General features: G+C 42.5%; 1 protein-coding gene across 1 annotated transcript in view; it reads left to right on the top strand.

The window, feature by feature from the left end:
- Positions 1 to 24,298, top strand: part of LOC140205533 (ethanolamine kinase 1-like) — a 524,152-nt gene that overhangs the window by 333,238 nt on the left and 166,616 nt on the right. Inside the window, exon 6 of the mRNA XM_072273152.1 lies at positions 8,541 to 8,701. Within this exon, the coding sequence (XP_072129253.1) occupies positions 8,541 to 8,701 (161 nt within the window). The remainder of the gene's footprint in view (positions 1 to 8,540; positions 8,702 to 24,298) is intronic.

Raw genomic sequence — 24,298 nt, 5'->3', positions numbered from 1 at the left:
AGCAACCCAGGTGCTGATGAATGCCCAAGCCTCATCTGTGGCCATCGTTGTTGCTAGAGGGATGTCCTCTGGCTACCTGATGGTATGGTCCACCATGGTAAGAAGGTGCGTGAAACCGTGGAAGGATGATGAGGACCAACAAGGTCCACATTTGACATGGTCGACCACCACCGAACTTAGGGACCCATATGGAGGGGTGAAGCCCAGGGTCTACTTGACTGGCATATGGTGCTCAGTCTTTCCACGTTGGCAAAGACAACGTTCACAGTTGCCAGCTGTTCTAGGTCCGGTCTACATGTGCCAGGATGGGCTGATGGGCCAGTTGTGGAAATGTGGTGCTCGACCTCATGTTTTGTGACTGTAGTGGAGAATGTGGGCTTGGTCAGGTCTGGGAATTTGCCCAGCAGTCGAATAAACTTACATGCAGTGATGCACGTGTTTGACAGAGTCATTATGAGGAACTTACTTGGGGAGCAGGATAATGACGCAAAGTCCTTGACATCCACAAGCCAGCAGTTCTTAAGATCAACTAACAGTCCTCGGGGCACACAGGAAATCTGCACCAAGCAGAGGTGTAGCCACTTTAGCCAGGTCGAAATCCCATGAGTAACATTGCCTGCTGACTCACAGCATCACCCATCATGTCCCGAAGGTCCGGATCCTGCTGCCATTGGTGGACTCCAGTAAGATTTCGTCACACTTTGCCTTCTCAGCACGCACACTTGAGCATCCGTGTCACACAGTAAGTGTTACCCTAAAAGGGTGTTCGTAATGAACAGTAGACAACCCTGGCAGCTGGAACCCACGGTGCTTATAGACCTCTGATGTCCCGATGCCCTGGCATTGTTGAAGCTGCAAGGTGCTCAGCACTTCCTAGCATTCATAGCAAAGCGACCATGGTAGAAACACATACCTGGCATTGTCAGTTTTGCAGCCGCGGGCATCATTAGTTGTTAGCCTTGACGACTAGTTTTATTGAGGTAGAGGAGGAAGGAGGAATCATGCACCGTTGCCTAGCTGAATGTAGACTATCAGCCATTTTAGCAAGTTCCCTAGTCCTTCACAAGTGCATTAGTGAGGGCTATGTGAACTTGATCAGGTGTTTGCTGCATGAAGAATTCTTTAAAAATAGAACAAGGATGGTGATTTCCCAGGAGAGACAGCATGTAGTCCATTACTTCCAAAGGCTTAGCATTGTGAACACTGGGTAAGGAGAGCAACTGTTTGGCAGGCTCAGACTCCGATAGTCCAAAAATTTGTAAGAAGAGAGTTTTCAGTAATCAGTAATTATTGTTTTCAGGCAAATGTTCAAGCAGTCGCCCCACTCTCGCAGCCTTGGAATTGCCACACGACACCTCCACCAAGTAGAATTTGGTGTTGTCGGCAGTGATTTCTCCCAGAGTAAACTGGGCTACAGTTTATACAAACAAAACAATGGCATTGTGCTCCCAAATCTCCGGCAGTTTCAAAGCAACTGCATAGCCAACTCTGGAATCGTCCTAGAGCATCAGGTTACCAAAGTAGGTATTTGCAAATAAAACAAAGTGAGGCATTTTATGCTTAATGAAACCCATAGCACATTTTATTCAACTCCAACACCTAAACACAAATACACATTAAAAATCTTTATGTAACGTCATCAAGTCAGATCAGCCTCTTAAAGCAAAATCCAACTCAATGTCGCTGGTTGTGAATTATGTACTTTCTTCCAATTATGTTACGCTACAATAGGATATAAGATGACTGCATAAAAAATATTTCAGGATTTTTTGTAACAAATGCTTGGAATTTGGCCACACTAGCAAGAGTTCTGTCATAGGGGAAAGGGAGTAATGGGAAGGAGAATTCAGGAATCTGGAAGAATACTGACATGGTTCTTGGTATTTGAAATCCTTTGAAGGATGGTTGAAGAACATGAGCAATTACAGATGATGTGGATCCTCTAATCAGTAAAGGTAACCCAAAGATGAAATGATTGTGGACTCCAGAAGATTTGGGAACATTGGTAGGGTAAATTCTGGCTTTAATTGGGGGAGTATTGGATTATAGTGTATAATATAGTCATGAAGGTTAGAGAGCGTTGGAAAAGGGGATTAGAGATCCCTTTGCCTCTTTGCATCATCACCTCTCTTTGTCACCTCTGTTTGTTTTCCTGATTCTTAATTTCCTTTGCTACATCTCATATTCCCACTTTAGAGTTAGCATCCATTCAAACACTGTTTTTGACATGCTATCCAATGATAAACTACAAAGAATAAATTCTTTAAAAACACACATTTCTGTAAACCTATAAAAGACTAATTAAATACACTTGGAGTACTGTGGGCAGTTTTGGTCTCCTTATTTAAGAAAGGATGTGCTGACATTGGAGAGGGTACAGAGAAGATTCACTAGAATGATTCCGGGAATGAGAGGGTTAACATATGAGAAACGTTTGTCCGCTCTTGGACTGGACACTTTGGAAAGGGCCACTTTTCAACATAATTGTATAAGGGCTAAGAGAGTTGTAAAAGAGCGCCTGAAGGCTTTGTGTGTCAATGCAAGGAGCATTCGTAATAAGGTGGATGAATTGGAAGTGCAGATTGTTATTAATGATTATGATATAGTTGGGATCACAGAGACATGGCTCCAGGGTGACCAAGGATGGGAGCTCAACGTTCAGGGATATTCAATATTCAGGAGGGATAGACATGAAGGAAAGGGAGGTGGGGTGGCGTTGCTGGTTAAAGAAGAGACTAACGCAATAGAAAGGAAGGACATAAGCCGGGAAGATGTAGAATCGATATGGGTAGAGCTGCGTAACACTAAGGGGCAGAAGACGCTGGTGGGAGTTGTCTACAGGCCACCTAACAGTAGTAGTGAGGTCAGAGATGGTATTAAACAGGAAATTAGAAATGTGTGCAATAAAGGAACAGCAGTTATAATGGGTGACTTCAGTCTACATGTAGATTGGGTGAACCAAATTGGTAAAGGTGCTGAGGAAGAGGATTTCTTGGAATGTATGCGGGATAGTTTTTTCATCCAACATGTCGAGGAACCAACTAGAGAGCAGGCTATTCTGGACTGGGTTTTGAGCAATGAGGAAGGGTTAATTAGCAATCTTGTCGTGAGAGGCCCTTTTGGTAAGAGTGACCATAATATGGTGGAATTCTTCATTAAGATGGAGAGTGACATAGTTAATTCAGAAACAAAGGTTCTGAACTTAAAGAGGGGTAACTTTGAAGGTATGAGACGTGAATTAGCTAAGATAGACTGGCAAATGACACTTAAAGGATTGACGGTGGATATGCAATGGCAAGCATTTAAAGGTTCATGGATGAACTACAACAATTGTTCATCCCAGTTTGGCAAAAGAATAAATCAAGGAAGGTAGTGCACCCGTGGCTGACAAGAGAAATTAGGGATAGTATCAATTCCAAAGAAGAAGCATACAAATTAGCCAGAGAAAGTGGCTCACCTGAGGACTGGGAGAAATTCAGAGTTCAGCAGAGGAGGACAAAGGGCTTAATTAGGAAGGGGAAAAAAGATTATGAGAGAAAACTGGCAGGGAACATAAAAACTGACTGTAAAAGCTTTTATAGGTATGTAAAAAGGAAAAGACTGGTAAAGACAAATGTAGGTCCCCTACAGACAGAAACAGGTATGGGGAGCAAGGACATGGCAGACCAATTGAAGAATTACTTTGGTTCTGTCTTCACTAAGGAGGACATAAATAATCTTCCAGAAATAGTAGGGGATAGAGGGTCCACTGAGATGGAGGAACTGAGCGAAATACTTGTTAGTAGGGAAGTGGTGTTAGGTAAATTGAAGGGATTGAAGGCAGATAAATCCCCAGGGCCAGATGGTCTGCATCCCAGAGTGCTTAAGGAAGTAGCCCAAGAAATAGTGGATGCATTAGTGATAATTTTTCAAAACTCGTTAGATTCTGGACTAGTTCCTGAGGATTGGAGGGTGGCTAATGTAACCCCACTTTTTAAAAAAGGAGGGAGAGAGAAACCGGAGAATTATAGACCAGTTAGCCTAACGTCGGTGGTGGGGAAACTGCTGGAGTCAGTTATCAAGGATGTGATAACAGCACATTTGGAAAGCGGTGAAATCATCGGACAAAGTCAACATGGATTTGTGAAGGGAAAATCATGTCTGACGAATCTCATAGAATTTTTTGAGGATGTAACTAGTAGAGTGGATAGGGGAGAACCAGTGGATGTGGTATATTTGGATTTTCAAAAGGCTTTTGACAAGGTCCCACACAGGAGATTAGTGTGCAAACTTAAAGCACATGGTATTGGGGGTAAGGTATTGATGTGGATGGAGAATTGGTTAGCAGACAGGAAGCAAAGAGTGGAAATAAACGGGACCTTTTCAGAATGGCAGGCGGTGACTAGTGGGGTACCGCAAGGCTCAGTGCTGGGACCCCAGTTGTTTACAATATATATTAATGACTTGGATGAGGGAATTAAATGCAGCATCTCCAAGTTTGCGGATGACACGAAGCTGGGTGGCAGTGTTAGCTGTGAGGAGGATGCTATGAGGATGCAGAGTGACTTGGATAGGTCGGGTGAGTGGGCAAATTCATGGCAGATGCAACTTAATGTGGATAAATGTGAAGTTATCCACTTTGGTAGCAAAAATAGGAAAACAGATTATTATCTGAATGGTGGCCGATTAGGAAAAGGGGAGGTGCAACGAGACCTGGGTGTCATTATACACCAGTCATTGAAAGTGGGCATGCAGGTACAGCAGGCGGTGAAAAAGGCGAATGGTATGCTGGCATTTATAGCGAGAGGATTTGAGTACAGGAGCAGGGAGGTACTACTGCAGTTGTACAAGGCCTTGGTCAGACCACACCTGGAGTATTGTGTGCAGTTTTAGTCCCCTAATCTGAGGAAAGACATCCTTGCCATAGAGGGAATACAAAGAAGGTTCACCAGATTGATTCCTGGGATGGCAGAACCTTCATATGAAGAAAGACTGGATGAACTGGGCTTGTACTCGTTGGAATTTAGAAGATTGAGGGGGGGTTCTGATTGAAACGTATAAAATCCTAAAGGGATTGGACAGGCTAGATGCAGGAAGATTGTTCCCGATGTTGGGGAAGTCCAGAACGAGGGGTCACAGTTTGAAGATAAAGGGGAAGCCTTTTAGGACCGAGATTAGGAAAAACTTCTTCACTCAGAGAGTGGTGAATCTGTGGAATTCTCTGCCACAGGAAGCAGTTGAGGCCAATACATTGGCTATATTTAAGAGAGAGTTAGATATGGCCCTTGTGGCTACGGGGATCAGGGGGTATGGAGGGAAGGCTGGGGCGGGGTTCTGAGTTGGATGATCAGCCATGATCATAATAAATGGCAGTGCAGGCTCGAGGGGCCGAATGGCCTACTCCTGTACCTATTTTCTATGTTTCTACGTTTCTATGTATTCCTTGGAGGTTAGAAGAATGAGGGGAGACCTCATTGAAACATTTTGAATGTTGAAAGGCATGGACAGAGTGGATGTGGCAAAGTTGTTTCCCATGATGGGGGAGTCTAGTACGAGAGGGCATGACTTCAGGATTGAAGGGCGCCCTTTCAGAACAGAAATGCGAAAAAATTTTTTTAGTCAGAGGGTGGTGAATCTATGGAATTTGTTGCCACGGGCAGCAGTAGAAGCCAAGTCATTGGGTGTATTTAAGGCAGAGATTGATAGGTATCTGAGTAGCCAGGGCATCAAAGGTTATGGTGAGAAGGCGGGGCAGTGGGACTAAATAGGATAAAATGGATCAGCTCATGATAAAATGGCAGAGCAGACTCGGTGGGCCGAATGGCCTACTTCTGCTCCTTTGTCTTATGGTCTTATGGTCTAAATTACAATTTTTTAGCATTTTCCATATTTTTCCATAACTAAAACTTCTGTGGTAAATGTTAAGGATTTTCGAATGAATTTGGATACCAAAAGGATGAGTGGGGTTTGTTTTATTCATTGAGGACAAACTGATTAATTCAACTTTGTCTTCCAACTCAGTTTAAATTACTTGGAGATTGTTGCTGGAACTCCTTCGGCTTTTCCACTGAGGAAAATTTTTTAAAAATCACATTTGAATCATATTTTGCTTTATTTTCTAAGCAGTAGCAAAAAGAGACAAGATGAACTTTTAATCATACATATGAAAATCTGATCTTTTAAAAGTTAAGTATTTGAAATGGTGCCAATGTGGATATTTCAAATATGAACTGTCTACTAAACAAGTGTCTGAGAATTCATTCCCAATTGTTTTTGGAAAAAGCAAAGGAACTTTGAAATTTTCACAGGAAAAGAAGATACATCACACCAATACAATTCATAACCTTTCTGATGCATAATAAAATTCATATTCTCAAGAGCATTCACTTTGTATGTTGTGAAAATTGGCAAGCAAGATGGATTTGCAGGTTTGATAGCTCCTATTAACTTATTGCTACAAGAATATATTCAACAGGGTTTTAAAACTGGATGGTGCTTTGATGTAAAATACAATGTCACTGGGTAAATGTAATCATGTCATTGTGGAGTTTTTATTTTAATTCTCTTATTTATTATAAGATGTAGTCTGTTCACTGTTCATCGGTTAATTTCTTTTAGTTTTCTCCCATTGGTACTTTTGATTAATACATTCACTGTTCAGTTTCATTTTGTTATGTTTTGTTTTGAAATGTTGCTATGACAGAAAGAATATTTGACAATTACAGATGTGTGTGTGTCTTAGATGTCATACTGGTTGGTCAACAGTACGAGCTATTGATTTAGGTTTTACAGCCACTGGGGAATTATTGGCATTCATCACTGACCTCAAAGTGCCACTGAGACCAAGCAACTTCCACAGTATGGATTTCCTCTTTCCAATGTCAATTGGTGTCAGGTATCAGTTTAGAGAATCCCTGGTCGACAGCAGTCATGATGTCATCAAGCTGGCTGACCAACCAGTCTTATAAAGTAATTCTTACAGACAGCAAATCAGGAAGGAACAAACTTACATTTCCATTCACTTTATGACAATTTTACAAGCGTAAATGAAGATTGGAATTTATACATAAAATTGAGAAGTTGCAGCATTAAAGTTGCAGCATCATAAATGCCGTTCCTGGAAAACAAAAAGAAATCATAAAAATACATATTAGTTTTAAATACCAAGGTGAAGACAATAAACCATTCCCACCAAGTTGGTTTTTATTATCAAGAATATTTGTAATTATCACAACTTTGGCTATGCAACATGAGTAACGCACTTAGAAATCGTGCAAGAAAGTGGAAGACTTTCAGGTATTTTACGGTGAGATTGGTTTGTTATGTCTTGACTTTCGGAGATTGGCTTGCTTTCCCTTAGTCGTGTTGGAAGATGTTGAATACAGCAAAGCCTGTGGAATCAGGTTGGGGCATTAACAGCACTTTTGGGAATTCTACATTGAACTAGTGCGATAATCCCAACGATCTCAGTATCAGAGAAGTGAATGCAAGTTTGCTGCATTACAAGCACAATATCTGGACCATGGAAGGGCACCAGTAAAGTTATAAAGCAATTAATAGTGGAAAAAAATAGGCAAATAGGCAATGAAATGGCAGATGGAATGCAGTTAGGGAAGTGTATGGACATGCCCTTTAGTAGAAGAAATTAAGATGTAAACTATTTTCTAAATGAGGAGTGAATTCAGAAATTGGAAGTACAAAAGGTCTAGGGAATCCTAGTGCAGGATTACCTGAAGGTAGATTTGCAGCTGAGTCGGTAGTAATGAAGGCAAATGTGATGTTAGCATTCATTTCAAGAGGACCAGAATATAAAGGCAGGGATGACAGGGATGTAATGCTGAGACATTATAAGGTATTGGACACACCACATTTGGAGCAGTGTGAGCAAGAAAGGATGTACTGGCATTGGAGGAGGCCCAGGGCAAGTTTACAAGAATGATCCAGAAGTATTTGATGGCTCAGGGCCTGTACGCAATAGAATGGATGTGAACAAGATGTTTCCAATAGTGGAGGTGTCTAGGATCAGAAATCTCAAAATAGAAGAAAGTGCCTTTAGGACGGAGGTGTGGAGGAATTTCTTAAACCAGAGGGTGACAAATCTGTAGAATTCTTTGCCACATGTGGCTGTGGAGGCCAAGTCATTGTGTGCATATAAAGCAGAGATTGAAAGGTTCTTGATTAGTAAGGGCATCAAAGATTATGGAGAGACGGCAGGAAAATTGGATTGAGAATATGATGAATGAGTAATTATTGAATGGAAAAGCAGGCTTGATGATCTGAATAGACTAATTCTGCTCTTATATCTTACGGTCTTACACTCTGCTGGAATACAAAGAGACATAAGAGATACTGACTTAGGATGTTGGTTGTTGGAATAAATTATAACTGGTTTCTGCAGGCAAAAGCTATGGTAGTTTATTTATCTTAGTTTTCAATTTACAATAATTCTACAAATTTCAGTATTTTCCAGATTTAAATATTTATTTTCACAATGGCTGCTGTGCTTCAGTGTTCTATAATTATCATGCACTTGGGCAAATCTTCAGTTTTTCCCCCTACAGGAGTCAGTGAATTGGACTTCAGCATGTATCCAGCTCAGGAAATGCAAGTTCAATGGCTGCAGTCCTATCTGGAGGTATATAAAGAGTGTGCTGGCAGTGAACCAACGGTGACTCAACGGGAAGTACAGAAACTCTATGTACAAGTGAACAAATTTTCATTGGTGAGTACTAGGGGCTTATTCCTATTTTTATGCTTGCATTTTGAAATAAATAGACACTGATTTTCATATGAAAATGAATGGAAGGAAACTGGATTTTGCAGTGTCACGATATGTAGGGTCATTCAGTTCCAATGAAACATCAGTCATAACAAATACCATCAAGTTCCCACAGGCTGCTCAAAATTTGTTTTTTCCTGCAAAGTCCTCAAAGTTTCCTCTATGCTAATGGATGGAGGAACCTGAATGCAGTGCCTACCAATGATAGATACAGGCATCACTGATCTAAATGTATTTTAAAACTTTGGTTGAACAAATGATCACCAGGAGTCTGGAAGTACCCTGAGAGGGTGTCCAGCATCATGTGCACTCTCATCCTTCTCTGTTAGTTTCACAATTGGTGCTTTTCACTGTACCGCCTGACGTTTATTTAAAAGCGAACGCAGTTCTGGTTTCACCCACAGCTGATAAATGAGGTGTTGCCTTTGGTGTAGCTTTACACTTCAAGAATTTTTTTTTCTTGCATGTAGTTATGACTTTTAATAAATATCTTTTCATGGGTTTAGATTTGTAGCCAGTTCCCAAGTGGTTAAAAAATTTAAGCTGAAGTCTTAATCAGCTTATGTCACGTTATTATAATAAATCTCAGAATTACTAAATCCATTTGTACAGTTCCCTGCAGTATGTCATGATGGGGGTCTTTTTCATTCACTGGTTTCCTTTAAACATTGAGAGGGTCATCGGTAGGAATGGGAGTATTCGTGTGTTTCCAGTGAACATACTTTTCAACCACTAAACCACAGGCATATTGCATTATCAGGTGTCAAAAATAATATGCCCTTCCATATTAATTTTCAATTTTGCTTCTCTGTTGTCACATTTACAAAGAACTCTTGTGTCCTTCCAGGTCAAACTCAGCACTTTTCTTTTTTAACAGTGACTTTATTGCTATAAGGTCAAATGAGTATTGGGGTTATCAGGCTTTTTTTTCAAATGGAAATCAAAAATCAAAGTCAGCTTCCAAGATGGAAGAAAAAGATCTACAATAGTGAGCAAAACCTGGGAAATCAGGTTACACCATCTCTTCGTTTAAGCAGACTAACATTGCATTATTTACAACTTAGTAATATTCCCCAGAATATTCTTAGGTGAAAATATGTTAGCTCCTTCCTTATTCTATTAATTCTAAAAAGTTTCAGATGAGCTTTCATAGCTTAACTATAAATTAGGGATAATTCAACTGTTGTTGACACAATCTCAGATGGCAATGGGAAGGCATAAAGGAGTGAGATAGATCAGCTGATTGAGTGGTGTTTCAAAAACAACACTGTACTCAACGTCGGAAAGACCAAGGAATTGATTGTGGACTTCATGAATGGGAAGTCAGAAGAACACATAGCAGTTCCCACTGGAGTGTTATTGGTTGAAAGGGTGAGCAGCATCTCAGAAGATCTACCTGGGCCCAACACCAGAGGTTATTTTCATTAAGAGTTTGAGGTGATATGGTATATCAGAAAAGACTCCAGCAAATTTCTACATTCACCAGCATTCTGATTGGTTGCATCTCCACCTGGCATAGAGGCTCCAGTGCACAAGATCGAAAGAGGTTACAGAGTTCGTTGACTCAGCCAAATCAATCACAGGAACAGCCTTTCTGACCATCAAAGGCAACTGCAAAAGGTGGTGCCTAAAGAAGGCAGCATCAATCATTAAGGACCCTCACTATCCGGGACGTGCCCTAACTTCACATTGTTACCATCAGAAACCTGAAGACACGCACCGAATGTTTTCGGAACAGCTTCTTCTCCTCTGCTATCAGTTTCTGAACAGACTACAAAGTAAGACTTGCTATTCCTTTTTGCAGTATTTATTTATTTTTATTGTGATTAATGGTCACTTTGATGTTGTGCATTGTACTGCTGCCACAAATCAACAAATTTCATGACGTATATCAGTGATAATAAACCTGCTTCTGATGCTGATTTAGTATCAAGTCTTAACTCAGCAAACTAGTTTCATATTCCTAGACCACACCCAGTGATGCCAAGGCAATCAAAGGAGTATCCCAAGAAAAACATTGATACTGCAAACAAGGAAGACAAGGCCACAGAATTGGCATCAAGTTTATACTTTATACTTTATACTTTATTGTCGCCAAACAATTGATACTAGAACGTACAATCATCACAGCGATATTTGATTCTGTGCTTCCCGCTCCCTGGATTACAAATATTAAATATTAAAAATAGTAAAAATTAGTAAATATTAAAACTTTAAATTATAAATCATAAATAGAAAATAGAAAAATGGAAAGTAAGGTAGTGCAAAAAAACCGAGAGGCAGGTCCGGATATTTGGAGGGTACGGCCCAGATCCGGGTCAGGATCCGTTCAGCAGCCTTATCACAGTTGGAAAGAAGCTGTTCCCAAATCTGGCCATACGAGTCTTCAAGCTCCTGAGCTTTCTCCCGGAGGGAAGAGGGACGAGAAGTGTGTTGGCTGGGTGGGTTGTGCCCTTGATTATCCTGGCAGTACTGCTCTGACAATGTGCGGTGTAAAGTGAGTCCAAGGATGGAAGATTGGTTTGTGTGATGTGCTGCGCCGTGTTCACGATCTTCTGCAACTTCTTTCAATCTTGGACAGGACAACTTCCATACCAGGTTATGATGCACCCTAGAAGAATGCTTTCTATGGTGCATCTATAAAAATTAGCGAGGGTTTTAGTGGACAGGCCAAATTTCTTTAGTTTTCTCAGGAAGTAAAGGTGCTGGTGGGCCTTCTTGGCAGTGGACTGTGCTTGGTTGGACCAAGTCAGGTCATTTGTGATATTGACCCCAAGGAACTTAAAGCTTTTGACCTGTTCCACTTGTGCACCACAGATGTAAATTAGGCCGTGCCATCCGCTACTCCTTCTGAAGTCAACAACCAATTCCTTCGTCTTGCTGACATTGAGGGATAGATTATTGTCTTCGCACCATGCCACCAGGTTCTTAATCTCCTCTCTGTACTCAAACTCATCATTACCCGAGATACGGCCTACAATTGTTGTGTCATCAGCAAACTTATATATTGAGTTTGATGGAAACTTAGCCACACAATCATGGGTGTACAGTGAGTACAGCAGGGGGCTGAGTACACAGCCTTGTGGGGCACCGGTGCTCAGAGTGATTGTAGAGGAGAGCTTGTCCCTATTTTTACAGCCTGGGTCCTGTCTGTGAGGAAGTTGAAGATCCAGCTGCAGATCTGAGTGCCAAGGCCCAGGTTCCAGAGCTTAGGAATCAGTTTATTTGGAATGATGGCATTAAAGGCAGAGCTATAGTCAATAAAAAGGAGCCTTACGTATGTGTCTTTATTCTCTAGGTGTTCTAAGGAGGAATGTAGGGCCAGAGAGATGGCACCTGCCGTTGACCTGTTGCTCCGGTGGGCAAATTGCAAAGTGTTGAGGTTGACCGGTAGGCTGTGGTTGATGGGTGCCATAACCAATCTCTCGAAGCACTTCATAGCAATTGGTGTCAGAGCCACAGGTCGATAGTCATTCAGGCATGCCACCTTGCTCTTCTTCAGCACTGGGATTATCATTGCCTTCTTAAAACATGAGGGGATCTTAGACTGAAGCAAGGAGCAGTTGAAGATGTCAGCAAACACTCCAGCTAGCTTGCTTGCACAGGCCCGGAGAACCCGTCCTGGGACACCATCTGGGCCCGTTGCCTTCCTTGGATTTATCTTCAGGAAGGCCCTTCTAACATCCTCCTCAGTGACGATGAATCTCGAGGCCACTGGGTCCGGTTCATCCAGAGGGAGCGGGACGCTCCTTTTCTGTCCGAATCGTGCGTAGAATACGTTAAGTTCATCAGGAAGAGAAGCACCACAGTTACTGATATTCCCAGCCTTTTCCTTGCACCCAGTGATCTCATTTAGACCCTGCCATAGTCTACTGGCATCCCTCTGGTTAGCCTAGGCTTCCAACTTGGCTCGATATTGCCTCTTGGCATCTTTAATGGCTTTCCAGAGTTCATGCCTGGATCCCGTGTAGCGACTGGTATCCCCGGACCTAAAAGCTGCTGGTCTAGCCTTTAAAAGGGACTTGACCTCATAATTCATCTAAGGTTTCCAGTTAGGGAATACCCGGATCGTCTTGCGAGACACACAGTCCTCCGTGCATTTCCAAATAAAGTCCGTGACAGCTGAGGCATACTCATCCAGGTTAGCTGCCGAGCCCTTGAATACTAACCAGTCCACCGATTCAAAGCAGTCTCGAAGGACCTCACCTGTTTCCTCCGTCCAACATGACACTATTTTTGACACCGTGACCTCCCGCTTCAGTTTCTGTTTGTAAGCCGGGAGGCGGAGTACGGCCTGATGGTCCAATTTTCCGAAATGAGGTCGTGGGACGGAACGGTAGGCATCCTTGACTGCTGTGTAGCAGTGGTCAAGTATATTCGGGCCTCTAGTGGGGCAGGAGACATGTTGGTATAACTTTGGCAGCGCCTTTCTGAGGTTGGACTGGTTAAAGTCCCCGGCTGTAATTAGCAAAGTCTCCGGATACCTGGTCTCAAGTTCACTGATGTTGGCATACAGTATGTTCAGAGCACACTCCACGTCCGCCTGGGGGGGAATGTAAATCGCTGTCAGTATGACCGAGGTGAATTCCCATGGCAGATAGTAGGGACGACACTTCACCGACAGGTGTTCCAGGTCCGGGCTGCAGGAGCTTGTCAGTGCCACTATGTCCGAGCGCCACGCAGTGTTGATCAGTAGGCAGACACCACCTCCCCCGTCTTGCCCGAAGATGCCGTGTGGTCCATCGATGGATCGAAAATCCCTCCGGTCGGATGGCACAGTCGGGGGTGGCAAGGGAGAGCCAGGCCTCAGTGAAACAGAATTCACAGCAGTTCTGCATCTCCCTGCAGTGGGTGAGTCTCCCTTTAAGATCATCCACCTTGTTCTCGATGGCTTGCATATTAGCTGGTAGGATGGTGGGCATAGGGACCCTGAAGCTCCTCAGCTTCAATCTGACCAGCAGCCCAGCTCTTTTCCCACGCTTCCTCGGTAAATAGTGCATCTTTCCAGGTTTCCATCGATGCAGTGTGTTGTTGCCAGCTCTTTGAGGTTGGTGGATGCATCCCGTGGGGATTGATCGGCGGGTCGCTTCGTCAGGCCCTCCGGGTCGGGCCAAGTGACGGGGGAGGCTCCGCTGCCACTTCCAGCTGCCGGGGGCCTCGGCTGTCAATTGGGTCAGGCCCCGAAGCTGACACTTAATCCCAGAGGGCCAGGCTCCTGGCTGAAACAAGTCCATAAACCGAGTCACGGTTGCGGAGGCCTCCGCTCCAGCCGAGCCTCGGGCTCGATTTCTGAGGTCGGCGGCGGAGGCCTCACTTCCGGCAGCTGTGAATGTCCACCAACGGGGCTTTATGGCGGTCGCTCCAGGGAAGCGTCTGGGGCACCTTTAGGTCTCCGCCGTCACTTCTGTGTGGTCGTCTGCTCCAGAGAGGTGCTGGTCAGAATGGGCCGTGTCTCCAAGCTCTCCGGCGCGGTAGCAGACTGCGGGTCTCGGGAAAGTGGTGGGCCTCACAGGTCGGGTCCAGGTGTGGTCCGGAGTTTAAGAAGCAATTCTGGCACGGTGGTCTCCAGCTGGGTCAGTAGCTTCGCCAGGTTTTCCATCATGCAGGGAAACAAATACTTTGCCCTTGAAAACAGAGACAAAGGAAAAGTAAAAGGGATAAAATCATAGCCAGCTGTTCCACATCTGCAAGTTCTGTGGAGGAATCTGTATTTGTGGGATCAAGTTACCAAGTCTTTCCAGAATTCATTTGTGAATCATTGTAGAATTCATTCACCAATCCAGAGAATGTTAGTGATGACATAGTTTACTTCTGTTTCCTTAGCATCCATTACATTTTTTTTTGATTTATGGTTTGTGGATGTAATGAAACATACACTCAGTGGCCACTTTATTAGTACCTCCTGTTCCTATTTAAATAGCTGCTGGGTGTATGTTCGTGGTCTTTTGTTGTGGTAGCCCATCCACTTCAAGGTTCAACGTGTTGTGCATTCAGAGATGCTCTCTGCACACCACTGTTGTAATGTGTGATTGCTTGAGTTACCTTCGCCTTACTGTCAGCATGAATCAGTCTGGCCATACTCCTCTGACCTCTCTCATTAACAATGCATCTTTGCCCACAGAACTGCCAATCACTGGATGTTCTCCTTTGGTTTTCACACTATTCCCTATAACCCTAGCAATTGTTGTGTGTGAATATCTCAGGAGATCAGCAGTTTCAGAGATACTCTAACCATCTTCTGGGACCAACAATCATTCCATGGTCAAAGACATTTAGATCATGTTTCTTCCCCATTCTGAAGTTTAGCCTGAAAAAACAACTGAACCTCTTAACCATGTCTCTTGCTTTTATGCATCGAATTGCTGCCACATGATTGGATGATTAGATATTTGCATGAATGTACAAGTATACAGGCGTACCTAATAAATTGACCACAAAGTGTAATTTAAAAGCCAAAGAGTTTTATTTTAAGCCTGAACAATTAAAAGATGTTGAAAAATCTTTCAAATGACCAATATAGTTCTTCTACCAAAACATTCAACTTTTTGTTTGTTTTCCTATCATTATTAGGTCAGTGCATCCGGTTACTATTTCAGTTGCTCCACCTAATCCTGTCTTACTCTTGACCATCCACACTTAGCCTATATTTTTTGTTGTGCCTCCTATTCATCTTTTCCTCAGTCAAACCCAGTCCAGATATTTATTTTTTTGAGTTCACTAGTTTGATAAAACCTGATCTGCACCCTCTAGACAAATGAGGATTCAGAAAGCTGAATGAAATTGGCAAACTACCAATTGAAAGGCAATTTACTCAGGATGCTTCACTCTAAACATTGGGTCATCATTGGATAAGAAATCTATCTTTTCAGACTGAGAGAAGAACAAAAATTTTAATGCAGAGTGTTGCAGATCTTCAGAATATTCTATAACAGTCATTGAGTAATTTCAAGTCTGTGCCTGGTAGATTTTCTGATTCTAGGAAATTAAGTGAAATTGAGACTAGGTAGAAAAACAAAGAAGAAAGTGGTAGCCATGTATTGATTGTATTTCATAGTAAGCTATGTGACCTATTTATGTTTGTTTTTTGACAGCACAATAGCTTTCAGGTCACTTATACAATAATAGATAGCTGAAAAATTTAGGTGATCTTACTCCACTTCCTTGGCACCTGCCACCTGCCATGACACCAAGCTCTCCTCTTGTCGCCTCCGTCTCAGGACTCACTTCATTGGCAAGAATCCCCCATCCCACACTGATGATCCCTTTTCCCATCTCCAACATTTATCCTCTTCTTGGACACCCCACTCTAGTTCTCTGCCTTCTCTGAATCTTTTCATCTTCAATTGCCAACGAGTCATCAATTGGCTCAACTTCAGCACTCCTCTCTCCTCCTCGAATCTTATCCTTTCTGAATGCACTACCCCTCACTTCTCTCTCCTGTCCCACTGAAATCATGTCCTCATACCTCAACTCCATTCTTTCCCTCTTAGTTCAGTCCCTTCCCACTTACCACTGAGACACTTCTCATGCTCTCGGTCTCCTCAGTAACTTTCAATTCCCTGGTACTCACCATTATTTTCACCATGCCCCTATACAGTTCTATCCCCCATCAAGAAAGCCTTAAAGGTCTCCACTTCTTTCTCAATAAAAGAAATAACCTGTTTCCTTCCACCATTACCCACCCCAATCTGGTAGAACTGGTCCTCATACTCAAAACATTTTCCTTCAGCTGCTCCCACTTTCTCCGGGCTCAAAGGGTAGCCATGGGCACCACATGGCCTTAGCTATGCCTGCCTTTTCAATAGCTGCGTTGAACAGTCCAAGTTCCAAGCCTTCCTCGGTAATGCTCCTCAACTCTTCCCTGCTACATTAATGGCTGCATTGGTACTACTTCATGCACCCATACGGACCTTGTCAATTCATCAACTCTGCTTCCAACTTCCAGGATGCAGCTTTCCTTTCAAGGACATCAGGGATGTCCTCCTAAAAGAATGGGGTTTTCATTCCTCCACCATTGATGCTGCTCTCACCCACATCTCCACCACTTCCTGAACATCCACGTTCACCACATCCTCCTGCCACCTTAGCAGTGATAGAGTTCTTCTTGTCCTTCCCTACCACCCCATGAGACCCCACATCCAACACTTCATTCAACACAAGTTCCACCATTTCCAAAGGGATCCTACCACCAAACATATCTTTACCTCTTCCCCCTCTCTCTCTACTTTCCACAGGGATTGCTCCCTCCGTGATTCCCTTGTCCTTTCATCCCTTCCCACTGATCCTTCCCACTCTCCCAGAACTTATCCTTGCAAACAGCCAAAGTGCTAACTTCCACCCTCATGTCCATTCAGGGCCCAAACAGCCCTTCCAGGTGAGACAATATTTCAACTGCGAATGGGCTGGGCCGTCCATTGAGTCCTGTGCTCCCAAAGCAGCCTCCTCTACATTGGCGAGACCCATCTTAAATTGGGAGACCACTTCATAGAGGATCTTTGCTCCCTCCACCAAAAGTGGAAGTTCCTGGTGGTCAAACATTTTAATTATAATTTCCATTCCCATTCCAACATGTTGATCCTCTTGTGCCCAGTGAGGACATCTTCAGGGTGGAGAAGCAACACCTTATATTCCATCTGGGCAGGCTCCAACCTGATGGTGTGAATATTGATTTTGCCCTCTGGTAAAAGAAATTCCCTCCCCATCCCCTTTTCTTCTATTCCCCACTCTGCACTCTTACTTCTTACCTGCCTATCAGTTCCCCTGGGTTTCCTTCTCCTTCACTTTCTCCTATGGTCTACTGTCCTCTCCTATCATATTCCTTCCTTTCCAGCCCTTTCCCTCTCCTACCCACCAGGCTTCACCTATCAACTTCTAGCTATCCTCCTTCTGCTCATCCCTCCTTTTTATTCTGGTGCCTTCCCCGGTCCTTCCCAGTCCTAATGAAGGGGCTCAGCCCAAAACATCACCTTTTTATTCATTTCCATAGATGCTGCCTTACCTGCTGCATTTCTCCAGCACTTTGAGTGGATTGATTTGGATTTCCAGCATCTGCAGAATTTTTCATGTTTATAAGTTACATGACTCTCATTTCTCAGGCACGAATCTTTCATTTGGTGCTGTGTTACATTGGGAAAGTGTTAATAAATGTTCTAGGAACAAACGCTAATTTTCTATTTGAGCAAATACTTGCAAATACCAGGAATCTGAAAGAGAAAAAGAAGTTGCTGGAAGCACTCAAAAGGTCAGGCAGCATACAAGGGGAAAGAAAATAAAGTATTTATTTTGCTTCTTTCCTCTCTGACACCATCCGACCTGATGAGTACTTCCACCATTTTCACTTTATGTTTAAACTGACGACTTAACATTGGCTCAACTCTCCTTTTGCTTGAAAGGATATTAGTTTGTATGATGTACACACCCTATGAATCACTTCGTCAAGCCCACAGTGGACAACTCTGTTGTATTATGATCAAGAAGCAAGCTAGGGTCTATGGACCCCTTGCTTAATTGTATTGGTCCATGGCACAAAAATGGTTGGAAACCCCTGATTCATGTAACAGTACTGACATTGAGTGTTGTGATTAAAATGAGCTAAATTCTGTGGCAAGGAACTAATGATGTGGTTTGAAACTTCAGACATAGCGGCACTGAACGGGATTTCCTGGTGCTGGTAGTGAAAAGCAAAGTTATGAACTTCTTCTGAAGTTTTTCACACAGTAAATTGAAATGGTTTCTCAGGATGATGATCGGGTAGAATATCATGATTATTTGAGAAACAGCTCGATATCTGCGCTGTATATGGCTTGCAGATTGAAATAGGGTGGGCTATTCAGCTGCCTTTATTCACATCTTTCTTGTGACATTGAGTCATGAATTGATTAGGTCATCTTCAGAGGAGACATTTAGCTTAGTCCACCTGATAATTGGTCTGATTCTTTTCAATAGCTTGAGGGCACACTTTTTGAGAGAGCAATCATTATTAGAGCCTCAGTCATAGCATGCACAATACAAAATTCTCATCAGACAATACCAATACATTGTTTTATTTTCAACATCCTGTTGCACAAGGTAACGCTTCTGATATGAGCTCTGGGAATGTGGGGATGTAAGCCACTCCTTTAATTGCCAAGTGAAAATCTATTAATCTGAGAGAAACAGCTGTAAATATAGAAATCCTGCCTTGATGCAATCTAGTCTCTGAGAGGCCCTTCTCAATTCTGTCAGAACACACAATGATCCTATTGTGTTTCGATCAACACAGCTGGGCACTCATTCTCCCCAAGAGTGTTGTGGAGCGTCACCTTTGCTGTCAACAAAAGTGTGAAATCACAGCAAAATCATGGATGCTGCTCCAGCTCTTACAACCCATTATCAATAAAGATTTTTCCTTCTGTTTGTAATAATGTACAGAATTGCATGTTCTTGGTTAATTAACTGAAATTGCTTTGAAATTCAGTCAAATTCAGTTGTATAGACGAGGTTAATATCACAGGTATTTTTGTTTGAATTTCTTTGGATCAGTTAAAATGGCCAGAAATACTGTATATTTTAACTCTTGAGTGAAATGGTAAAATATGTCATATGGTCATATATTATTCTCAGACAATATAATCTGTGGAAGTTTGTGCAATGGAGACCTAAATACAGTGCCCAGCCTATTTTGAGTCTGTCTAGAGCCAACTCTCAACAGGTGGATTAGATGGAGTTGTGTGTGTGAACTGAATTTGACTAGAGTATTTTATTATCAGACAGTACAGCTAGTAATCTGAACACTGATTCAAATTTACTCATAGTGAAGTTATGAAGCAGCAAGCAAACTGAAGTCTTGGGAGGAGATTAACTTCAATGGGAATGAAATTCAGCAGAGACATTTAACAGATGGCCAATCCAATATCATCAATTTTCTGCTAAAATGTGATCTTAATAATCATTTCCTGATGGTAAATGCATGCTTAGGTCCATTTCCTCCTTTGACCCTTTGCAAATGCAAGAAATACAAATATTGTGGGTCAGCAACAAAGGGAAGAGAAAAAGTGAGGAAGTGGTCTCCAAGCTGCTTAAAACTCAATGGTAATGCAATAGCCAAACTAATTTCAACTAGATAAATTAGTATTTATTCAATTCCTCACCCCCTCCCCTTGACAGGAGCTGTTTCACAATCTCATTTTCTATGAAAACACCCTTTCCTGGACAGCTGGAATTAAGTATCAATTCCCCTTTATTTGATGTTTTTCCAAAACAGATTTGCACAGTTTCTTCAGGAGATGAGTACATGTGATCTTGGCATATTATAATAGGTTAGAAGTGTTTTTCAGTGATCATTTAACTTATCAAACTTAAGATTTACTGCATATGTTTTCCAGGCCCAAAGTGTCTTGTTTTGAACTTTTCCAGGCAATTTACTCCTGGACAACGAGAATGGCCAGCACTCTGTATGCATGGCCAATGAGTTTTAATGACCTGTACAAGGTGGGGAATGCAGCTTCTAATGTAGTAGTGGAAAAGAAGCATTTGGATTGTACCTTTTATTTCTGGAGAGAAACTCACATTTGGAACATGCCGCATTAAAATAACTTGCAGAAGCTAAGATGATTTAACATTGAGGTTTTTGATTCATCAATGAAATGTTTTAAATAAAACCAAATTTTCACAGTGGCATATACTGTAAGTAGAAGATGATATGCATCTTCAGATGAAATTTCAGTCGGATTCTAAATAAAAGGACGCCTCTGTTTACCGGTATCTAATCCGAATGAAAGAAAGTATGTGTCTTCATAACTGTTTGTTCAGGACATTGCCATGTGATAGGGTTTCTCCAATCCTAAGCAGCGTTTAATATTTTCACAGTAGGACCAATGGATAGATTTGCTGTCAGTTCCCGATCTTCTGTGTTTAATTGTCCTATCTAAAGAAAATTTAGATTTTTTAGCATCTTTCATAAGGGTACATGAGTAATCATTCTCTGTATCCATCATTCCAGATATCCGTGGTTCATTCACACAATTCTCGTGCTCCATCATTAACTATTTTCTACACTAAAGCCAGGAAGAAGATGTTCTGCTGTTACTGCTGTTTCCATGAACAGCCTTCTACTATATTTTGCCTCTGCAGTGAGTTTCTTTTTGTTGCATCTCCCTCTTCCCCAGTTCTGGTGAAGGGCCACAAGTCCAAACATTGATTGTTCCTCTTCCCAGCAATGCTGCCTGTTCTGCTGAGTTTCAAGAACCTGCTGTTTTGTTTTTGATTTTCAGTTCCTTACTATTCCATGGGTATAGTAGTCCACTTCCATCCCCACAGCCTTGAACATCATGTGCAGGGAGAGATCAATGAGAACAGAGATTATATTATGAATATTTCATCTCACATTAATACTGCTTACACTTCTATACCACATGTGCAAGTCACCATGATCAATGTACCAGTGTGACTTATACCTGCACAATAAAGATGTTTTTTGTCATTAAATTGCATTTTAACTGTGCTAGCATTTAGAAACATAGAAACATAGAAACATAGAAAGTAGGTGCAGGAGTAGGCCATTCGGCCCTTCGAGCCTGCACCGCCATTTATTATGATCATGGCTGATCATCCAACTCAGAACCCTGCACCAGCCTTCCCTCCATACCCCCTGATCCCCGTAGCCACAAGGGCCATATCTAACTCCCTCTTAAGTATAGCCAATGAACTGGCCTCAACTGTTTCCTGTGGCAGAGAATTCCACAGATTCACCACTGTCTGTGTGAAGAAGTTTTTCCTAATCTCATTCCTAAAAGGCTTCCCCTTTATCCTCAAACAGTGACCCCTCGTTCTGGACTTCCCCAACATCGGGAACAATCTTCCTGCATCTAGCCTGTCCAATCCCTTTAGGATTTTATACGTTTCAATCAGATCCCCCCTCAATCTTCTAAATTCCAACGAGTACAAGCCCAGCTCATCCAGTCTTTCTTCATATGAAAGTCCTGCCATCCCAGGAATCAATCTGGTGAACCTTCTTTGTATTCCCTCTATGGCAAGGATGTCTTTCCTCAGATTAGGGGACCAAAACTGCACACAATACTCCAGGTGTGGTCTGACCAAGGCCTTGTACAACTGCAGTAGTACCTCCCTGCTCCTGTACTCAAATCCTCTCGCTATAAATGCCAGCATACCATTCGCCTTTTTCACCGCCTGCTGTACCTGCATGCCCACTTTCAATGACTGGTATATAATGACACCCAGGTCTCGTTGCACCTCCCCTTTTCCTAATCGGCCACCATTCAGATAATAATCTGTTTTCCTATTTTTGCCACCAAAGTGGATAACTTCACATTTATCCACATTAAATTGCATCTGCCATGAATTTGCCCACTCACCCAACCTATCCAAGTCACCCTGCATCCTCTTAGCATCCTCCTTACAGTTAACACTGCCGCCCAGCTTCGTGTCATCCGCAAACTTGGAGATGCTGCATTTAATTCCCTCATCCCAAGTCATTAATATATATTGTAAACAACTGGGGTCCCAGCACTGAGCCTTGCGGTACCCCACTAGTCACTGACTGCCATTCTGAAAAGGTCCCGTTTATTCCCAATTTTTGCTTCCTGTCTGCTAACCAATTCTCTATCCACATCAATACCTTACCCCCAATACCGTGTGCTTTAAGTTTGCACACTAATCTCCTGTGTGGGACCTTGTCAAAAGCCTTTTGAAAATCCAACTATACCACATCCACTGGTTCTCCCCTATCCACTCTACTAGTTACATCCTCAAAAAATTCTATGAGATTCGTCAGACATGATTTTCCTTTCACAAATCCATGCTGACTTTGTCCGATGATTTCACCGCTTTCCAAATGTGCTGTTATCACATCTTTGATAACTGACTCCAGCAGTTTCCCCACCACCGACGTTAGGCTAACCGGTCTATAATTCTCCGGTTTCTCTCTCCCTCCTTTTTCAAAAAGTGGGGTTACATTAGCCACCCTCCAATCCTCAGGAACTAGTCCAGAATCTAACGAGTTTTGAAAAATTATCACTAATGCATCCACTATTTCTTGGGCTACTTCCTTAAGCACTCTGGGATGCAGACCATCTGGCCCTGGGGATTTATCTGCCTTCAATCCCTTCAATTTACCTAACACCACTTCCCTACTAACATGTATTTCGCTCAGTTCCTCCATCTCACTAGACCCTCTGTCCCCTACTATTTCTGGAAGAATATATATGTCCTCCTTAGTGAAGACAGAACCAAAGTAATTATTCAATTGGTCTGCCATGTCCTTGCTCCCCATAATCAATTCACCTGTTTCTGTCTGTAGGGGACCTACATTTGTTTTTACCAGTCTCTTCCTTTTTACATATCTATAAAAGCTTTTACAGTCAGTTTTTATGTTCCCTGCCAGTTTTCTCTCATAATCTTTTTTCCCTTCCTAATTAAGCCCTTTGTCCTCCTCTGCTGAACTCTGAATTTCTCCCAGTCCTCAGGTGAGCCACTTTTTCTGGCTAATTTGTATGCTTCTTCTTTGGAATTGATACTATCCCTAATTTCTCTTGTCAGCCACGGGTGCACTGCCTTCCTTGATTTATTCTTTTGCCAAACTGGGATGAACAATTGTTGTAGTTCATCCACGCAATCTTTAAATGCTTGCCATTGCATATCCACCGTCAATCCTTTAAGTGTCATTTGCCAGTCTATCTTAGCTAATTCACGTCTCATACCTTCAAAGTTACCCCCCTTTAAGTTCAGAACCTTTGTTTCTGAATTAACTATGTCACTCTCCATCTTAATGAAGAATTCCACCATATTATGGTCACTCTTACCCAAGGGGCCTCTCATGACAAGATTGCTAATTAACCCTTACTCATTGCTCACAAACACAGTCTAGAATAGCCTGCTCTCTAGTTGGTTCCTCGACATGTTGGTTCAAAAAACCATCCCGCATACATTCCAAGAAATCCTCTTCCTCAGCACCTTTACCAATTTGGTTCACCCAATCTACATGTAGATTGAAGTCACCCATTATAACTGCTGTTCCTTTATTGCACACATTTCTAATTTCCTGTTTAATACCATCTCCGACCTCACAACTACTGTTAGGTGGCCTGTACACAACTCCCACCAGCGTCTTCTGCCCCTTAGTGTTATGCAGCTCTACCCATATCGATTCCACATCTTCCCGGCTTATGTCCTTCCTTTCTATTGTGTTAATCTCATCTTTAACCAGCAACGCCACCCCACCTCCTTTTCTTTCATGTCTATCCCTCCTGAATATTGAATATCCCTGAACGTTGAGCTCCCATCCTTGGTCACCCTGGAGCCATGTCTCTGTGATCCCAACTATATCATAATCATTAATAACAATCTGCACTTTCAATTCATCCACCTTGTTACGAATGCTTCTTGCATTGACACACAAAGCCTTCAGGCGCTCTTTTACACCTCTCTTAGCCCTTATACAATTATGCTGAAAAGTGGCCCATTTTAATGCTTGCCCTGGATTTGTCGGCCTGCTACTTTTACTTTTCTCCTTAGTACTTTTTGCTTCTACCCTCACTTTACACC

This window comes from Mobula birostris, chromosome 11, assembly GCF_030028105.1.
Source record: "Mobula birostris isolate sMobBir1 chromosome 11, sMobBir1.hap1, whole genome shotgun sequence".
In the NCBI taxonomy this organism is placed as follows: Eukaryota; Metazoa; Chordata; class Chondrichthyes; order Myliobatiformes; family Myliobatidae; genus Mobula; species Mobula birostris.
This window is presented reverse-complemented; position numbering and strand designations above follow the sequence as displayed.